We start from the raw sequence: 7,500 nt of genomic DNA on the forward strand, positions 1-7,500 counted from the left end.
GGAAACATGAGGAGGTGGGTGAGAAGAAGCGGATGCTGCTTCCATCACGCATGAATAAACTGAAGCTGTGTGGAGATCAGGCTTTGAGCCGTCTGCATGACCTCCGGCTGTCTGGGGAACACCGTCCAACTTGTGATTGTGACCTTTTGAAATGATCTGATGTCCGTCTAAGATACCTTAACTCTTAACCCTTCACATTAGATCATGGTCAATGTATCAATGCTTAAAATGTGGGAAAAATCCCACCACGACTGGAACGCTTCCTTCTGACCCACGGCTGTCAGAGAGGAGAGCGGCTCCACCTGAACCTTTACCACCAGGCCATGAACGCTATTGTTCAGTCACACAGCAGATTTTCAGCTTGGGAGAAACTTTGTTGGTCTGAGCGGCATCTCGATGACACGTTGTTGTTTTGTCTCTGCAGCCGACCTTCGTGCTCTCACCAACCTCCTGTCCAGGAGAGCGAAGAGGGACCAGGGCCCAGGAAAGAGTGAAAAGACTCATCTGACAGTTGACACATAATAATCACAAGATACAAAGAAGAGCAAGTACAGCTTTGTTATTTGTGAGAACTTACTGGAAGGCAGAGCCCATCCTTTTGCCATTTTCAGGAATTCCAGGATCGGGACAGACGTCACCCGCAAGGCCACTTTGGCTAACTGTGAAAATGAGGAATATATATAATGTTACAGCCATATGAATGTGAGCCATCATTATGATTCTGATGTCAAATGTAAACTTTGTTCTCTCTTTTTACCTGATATTGTAACCCACCAATGACATCATATCAGAAACAGGAAGTAAAAAGAGAAACATTCTGAAAGCAGTGGAGTCGGCCCAGCAGGCCACGTGACAGAACCCCAACGTGAGACGTTCCTGCCAGATTTCAACCATCTACTCACAAACACAGCTGAGAAGCCTCTTACTGTTCGCACAGTTCTGGCTGCTCCAGCTTTCTTCTATTCATTTACTTAGCTAATCATTAGCACGATGCTTTTCTTTCTGCTTGCCAGAGAGGCTGAACCTGAACTCCTGTTCGTCATTGCAACATCTGCCTGGTGAGCACATCTGTCAGGAGCGGCTTGCTCGTCTTTGGCCTTGCAATCTTTCACAAATGCAGTAGAAATCATTTTTCACCTAATTGTGCTGACAGCAGGACAAATAAAGGGGAAGCGGCACCTCTGTGGCGTGGCTACGAGCTAAAGTTCATCAACAGTGTCAGATTATTAAACACATGAAAACGGACGCTGTGAGACATAAAACTGGATTTTACAGTTTTAGAAAAGGTCCACACATGGAGCAGAAATATACGAGCTGTCACCCTGTCTCCACGGCAACGCAACGGTTGTGCTTTGATCAAAGACAGGTCGACACGATTAAATGATAAAAAGAAAACGATTTTTTCAGATTGTTTAAGTGCAACTTACAAGTTCATTAAGTTTATCTAAGCTAGCACATTGGTTTGTAACATCGTATTTCCCTCGTGGGCCTTTTCCACATCCAGCAGCGGGTCCTTGTTTCAGAGCTCTGAACGCTACCAAGACACCTGCAACCGGGCCTTGAGAGGCTCATGGACTGATGTAGACTACACACGAGCTGGGACTACTGATCTAGCTGACACAGGCCTCACATCTTTAAACTAATAAATCAATTAGGATTCCAAGAGTACTATTGAAAATCAGTTCATATTTGAGATGTAGGACATTGGACTAATGTAAATGCAAATATGAGCCCACAATATGAGAGGAATCCATCTGAAACCGGCCGCCATGATGGAATTCTGATGAGTGATGGTGCGTGGAAAAAAGAATCAAGAAGAAAAAATGGGACCCAAAGAGATAATAAATAAAATGGAAATGAGGAAGAACGGTGAGGAACCCTAACCCCAGAAGGAAGAGGTCTTCTGGTCGGGTTCAGAAAGAGCAACAGCTGACCTCTGACCTCTGACCTCTTCTGTCTCGTCCCGTGGATGCATCTGCATTTGTGCCTGGTGCACTTCCTCACTGTGTTCACACGCACACACGTGCACACACACACGTGCATGCTCACACACGTGCACACGCACGCACACACACCCCGAGTGTCATTTAAAGAGGGGCACCAAAGTTTTGTGCATCCTGGCCTAGAGCTGAATAAATGATGCGTGAGCGGGATCCTGCGTGTTCACTCTCGTCCCTCCGCTCCCATTTTTTGATGTTCGGTCCAAAGAGCTCAGCAAACACACACTCTCAGCAAACACACACTCTCAGCAAACACACACTCTCAGCAAACACACACTCTCAGCAAACACACACTCTCAGCAAACACACACTCAGCAAACACACACTCTCAGCAAACACACACTCTCAGCAAACACACTCTCAGCAAACACACACTCTCAGCAAACACACACTCTCAGCAAACACACACTCTCAGCAAACACACACTCTCAGCAAACACACACTCTCAGCAAACACACACTCAGCAAACACACACTCTCAGCAAACACACACTCTCAGCAAACACACTCTCAGCAAACACACACTCTCAGCAAACACACACTCTCAGCAAACACACTCTCAGCAAACACACACTCTCAGCAAACACACACTCTCAGCAAACACACACTCAGCAAACACACACACTCAGCAAACACACACTCAGCAAACACACACTCTCAGCAAACACACACTCAGCAAACACACACTCTCAGCAAACACACACTCTCAGCAAACACACACTCTCAGCAAACACACACTCAGCAAACACACACTCAGCAAACACACACTCAGCAAACACACTCTCAGCAAACACACACTCTCAGCAAACACACACTCAGCAAACACACACTCTCAGCAAACACACTCTCAGCAAACACACACTCTCAGCAAACACACACTCTCAGCAAACACACTCTCAGCAAACACACACTCTCAGCAAACACACACTCTCAGCAAACACACACTCAGCAAACACACACTCTCAGCAAACACACTCTCAGCAAACACACACTCTCAGCAAACACACACTCTCAGCAAAACACACTCTCAGCAAACACACACTCTCAGCAAACACACTCTCAGCAAACACACACTCTCAGCAAACACACACTCTCAGCAAACACACACTCTCAGCAAACACACACTCTCAGCAAACACACACTCTCAGCAAACACACACTCTCAGCAAACACACACTCTCAGCAAACACACACTCTCAGCAAACACACACTCTCAGCAAACACACACTCAGCAAACACACACTCAGCAAACACACACTCAGCAAACACACACTCAGCAAACACACACTCTCAGCAAACACACACTCAGCAAACACACACTCAGCAAACACACACTCTCAGCAAACACACACTCAGCAAACACACACTCTCAGCAAACACACACTCAGCAAACACACACTCTCAGCAAACACACACTCTCAGCAAACACACACTCAGCAAACACACACTCAGCAAACACACACTCAGCAAACACACACTCTCAGCAAACACACTCTCAGCAAACACACACTCTCAGCAAACACACACTCTCAGCAAACACACACTCTCAGCAACACACACTCTCAGCAAACACACACTCTCAGCAAACACACACTCTCAGCAAACACACACTCTCAGCAAACACACACTCTCAGCAAACACACACTCTCAGCAAACACACACTCTCAGCAAACACACACTCTCAGCAAACACACACTCTCAGCAAACACACTCTCAGCAAACACACACTCTCAGCAAACACACACTCTCAGCAAACACACACTCTCAGCAAACACACTCTCAGCAAACACACTCTCAGCAAACACACACTCTCAGCAAACACACACTCTCAGCAAACACACACTCAGCAAACACACACTCTCAGCAAACACACACTCTCAGCAAACACACACTCTCAGCAAACACACACTCTTTCATTGGCACAGAGCACAAAGGTCCACAGTGGCCCAATAATCCAGCTCATGCAAAGAACATGAGATTGTTGGGGGGGGGCGGGGGGGCTGTCAGAACTGGGCACCAGGCTGATGCCAGGAACACTCCATCCCATATTCACACCTGAAAGACCATTTGAACACGAGCTTCTGACACACGGTGACGTTTCCCATCATCAAAGTGTGTTCAGCAAAAGCAGGAACGTCTCTGCGTCGCCGATGGGACGAGATTCTCATTTCGCTCTGAAATGTTCACGTCTTTTGCCTCCTGCAGTGTCACTATGGAGGAATCAGTTCATTACCTACAGTGTTCATCCATCCCATAATAAAACAAAATACACTGTGAAATATTAAGTCTTTGATTAAACCTTGAAAAGTGAGCTCATTCCCTTTTCGTCCAGCCTTATTAACATCTGTTTGGAGATGCATCTCATTCTTCATGTTCTCCAGGTTCCTTTTTTCCTTGTTTTGTTTCACGTCTTTTCCACGTTTTCCTGAAACCACTGGAACTGGAGATGAGAGCAGTTTAAACCGGCTAAACAGGCTGATGTCCAGACTTGAAAGGGCCGTTGGATCGAAAATGCAAACTCAGGGAGCCGAAACCTTTAGTTAGAACTGCTGACAGATGAATAACTGAAAATGAAAATGTGGTCAAAGAGGCCAGAAAAGGCCCTCTCAGGACAGGTGTGTGTTCCACAGGTGTGTGTTCCACAGGTGTGTGTTCCACAGGTGTGTGTTCCACAGGTGTGTGTTCCTGGACATGCTGGATAGTGACAGAGTGTGTGCCAACCATATATTGGGGGGACGTGAGGACATTTCTCTGTTGCTCACGTTTTCAAAGGTTTGTGTTTGAGTAAAATCCGAGTTAGGATTGTGAAAGTCAAGGTCCTCACAAAGATAGAATGACACAGCGGTGTGCTGCTGAGTTTCAGGTGAGTTCGCTAATGCTCTCTTCCTCTGCTCTCGTCTCCTCTCCTCACTCTGCTCTCCTCTCCTCTCCTCACTCTGCTCTCGTCTCCTCTCCTCACTCTGCTCTTGTCTCCTCCCCTCACTCTGCTCTCCTCTCCTCTCCTCTCCTCACTCTGCTCTCGTCTCCTCCCCTCACTCTGCTCTCGTCTCATCCCCTCACTCTGCTCTCGTCTCCTCTCCTCACTCTGCTCTTGTCTCCTCTCCTCACTCTGCTCTCGTCTCGTCTCCTCACTCTGCTCTTGTCTCCTCTCCTCTCCTCACTCTGCTCTCGTCTCCTCTCCTCACTCTGCTCTCCTCTCCTCACTCTGCTCTCGTCTCCTCCCCTCACTCTGCTCTCCTCTCCTCTCCTCACTCTGCTCTTGTCTCCTCTCCTCACTCTGCTCTCGTCTCCTCCCCTCACTCTGCTCTCGTCTCCTCTCCTCTCCTCACTCTGCTCTCGTCTCCTCCCCTCACTCTGCTCTCGTCTCCTCTCCTCACTCTGCTCTGGTCTCCTCTCCTCACTCTGCTCTTGCGCAGCCCGTGTTCCACCTGCAGCCCGTGTTTCACCTGCAGCCTGTGTTCCACCTGCAGCCTGTGTTTCACCTGCAGCCCGTGTTCCACCTGCAGCCCGTGTTCCACCTGCAGCCTGTGTTCCACCTGCAGCCCGTGTTCCACCTGCAGCCTGTGTTTCACCTGCAGCCTGTGTTTCACCTGCAGCTCGTGTTTCACCTGCAGCCCGTGTTTCACCTGCAGCCCGTGTTCCACCTGCAGCCTGTGTTTCACCTGCAGCTCGTGTTTCACCTGCAGCCCGTGTTCCACCTGCAGCCTGTGTTTCACCTGCAGCCTGTGTTTCACCTGCAGCTCGTGTTTCACCTGCAGCTCGTGTTTCACCTGCAGCCCGTGTTCCACCTGCAGCCCGTGTTTCACCTGCAGCCTGTGTTTCACCTGCAGCTCGTGTTCCACCTGCAGCTCGTGTTCCACCTGCAGCCTGTGTTTCACCTGCAGCCTGTGTTTCACCTGCAGCTCGTGTTCCACCTGCAGCCCGTGTTTCACCTGCAGCCCGTGTTTCACCTGCAGCTCGTGTTTCACCTGCAGCCTGAATCTCAGTGAAATGACTGAATGATTAAAAAATAATAAAAATGACTAAAAGGTTCCACGAAGACGTGACTGTTTCTCTGCCTCCATAATTCATGAACAGTCTGTTGTCAGGCCGATCATCATCTTCTCCTCGTGTGTCTATTAGAGGCTTTAACACAAGCAAGAGTCCTTCCAGACACTTTCAGATTAGGATTCAGAAGTGCTCCGTCCTCCAAAAAGGTAAAACTCATTATCATCGCTCTCCAGCTCTTTGTAATGATTATATATTACATAACGACTGCAGATTCTCTTCCATACGGATATAATATGACTACAGGGAGTCGTACAGTGTAAAGGAACTATTGTTCAAAGACCGGTTCTGCACCAAATTAGACCTTGGCTTTGTTGTTTTAATGATCTCAGTTACCCACAGGATCTGCTACGCTGGGGTAACCTCAGCGAGCCTTTATCTTGACTGAATGCTCATGTTCTCTTGGTTTGTGTCCTCTGTGGCTCACAGAGCGATAACAAAGGCTGCCCTATAGGGGAGGAATATTTGAGATCATTTGGTCTGGGACCCAAGCTCCTGATATTGATCAGACAATAAAATAAAAGTCTCAGGTGGTAAAAAGAGCCTCAGAGGTTAGCTGCAGCCGAGCTTCGGTGGCGAGGGAGTCGCCCAAATAGCCACCCTTTTTTAATATAATGGAGAGCTGTGACTGCAATGGTGCCACGTGGCTGTGCACGTGCATCTGGCTTCAATCTTCCCAGAGAGCTCGTTTGACAAATGTCATAAAGTGATTAGGAATTTTTTATGCACGCATGAGAGCGGGCCACGATTCATTTGGACTGCACACACATGCACAAGAACAAACCCCATAATAATGTTAATTGCGGCAGCATGTGCTTGGCCGAGCATGTAAATAAGCAGAATTATTGATGAGGGCTTTATTACAATGCTGTGTGGTTTGGGTTCTGATAATTAGAACGCCGTCTCTTGATCGGATCGCTGCATCCACGTTTCCCAAAGATGTGTGAGGAATTCAAGAGGTATTCATCAAACCCACTGGATGACTTCCTTTGTGGTAATATAATGTTGACCCGTGTGGGGATTATTCCATCCCATAACCCTAACTCTAACCCTAAGCCTAACTCCCTAACCCTAACTCCCTAACCCTAACTCCCTAACCTTAACCCTAACTCCCTAACCTTAACCCTAACCCTAACTCCCTAAGCCTAACTCCCTAACCCTAACTCCCTAACCCTAACCCCCTAACCCTAACTCTAACTCCCTAACCCCTAACCCTAACTCCCTAACCCTAACTCCCTAACCCCTTAACCCTAACTCCCTAACCCTAACTCCCTAACCCCCTAACCCTAACTCCCTAACCTTAACCCTAACCCTAACTCCCTAACCTTAACCCTAACTCCCTAACCCTAACCCTAACTCCCTAACCCTAACCCTAACCCTAACTCCCTAACCCTAACTCCCTCAGCCGAACTCCCTCGGCCTAACTCCCTAACCCTAACCCTAACCCCCTAACCC

General features: G+C 48.0%; 1 protein-coding gene and 1 long non-coding RNA gene across 2 annotated transcripts in view; one reads left to right on the top strand and one right to left on the bottom strand.

The window, feature by feature from the left end:
- LOC115251915 (uncharacterized) overlaps positions 1–821 on the top strand; it is a 1,427-nt gene extending 606 nt beyond the window's left edge. The window contains exon 2 of the long non-coding RNA XR_003890402.1: positions 425–821. This is a non-coding gene — a long non-coding RNA (uncharacterized lncRNA). The remainder of the gene's footprint in view (positions 1–424) is intronic.
- Positions 1–7,500, bottom strand: part of LOC105419477 (CUB and sushi domain-containing protein 1) — a 284,673-nt gene that overhangs the window by 129,175 nt on the left and 147,998 nt on the right. Inside the window, 1 exon segment of the mRNA XM_074084929.1 lies at positions 578–659. Coding sequence (XP_073941030.1) covers positions 578–659 — 82 coding nt within the window.

Source organism: Takifugu rubripes, chromosome 13 (assembly GCF_901000725.2).
Source record: "Takifugu rubripes chromosome 13, fTakRub1.2, whole genome shotgun sequence".
In the NCBI taxonomy this organism is placed as follows: Eukaryota; Metazoa; Chordata; class Actinopteri; order Tetraodontiformes; family Tetraodontidae; genus Takifugu; species Takifugu rubripes.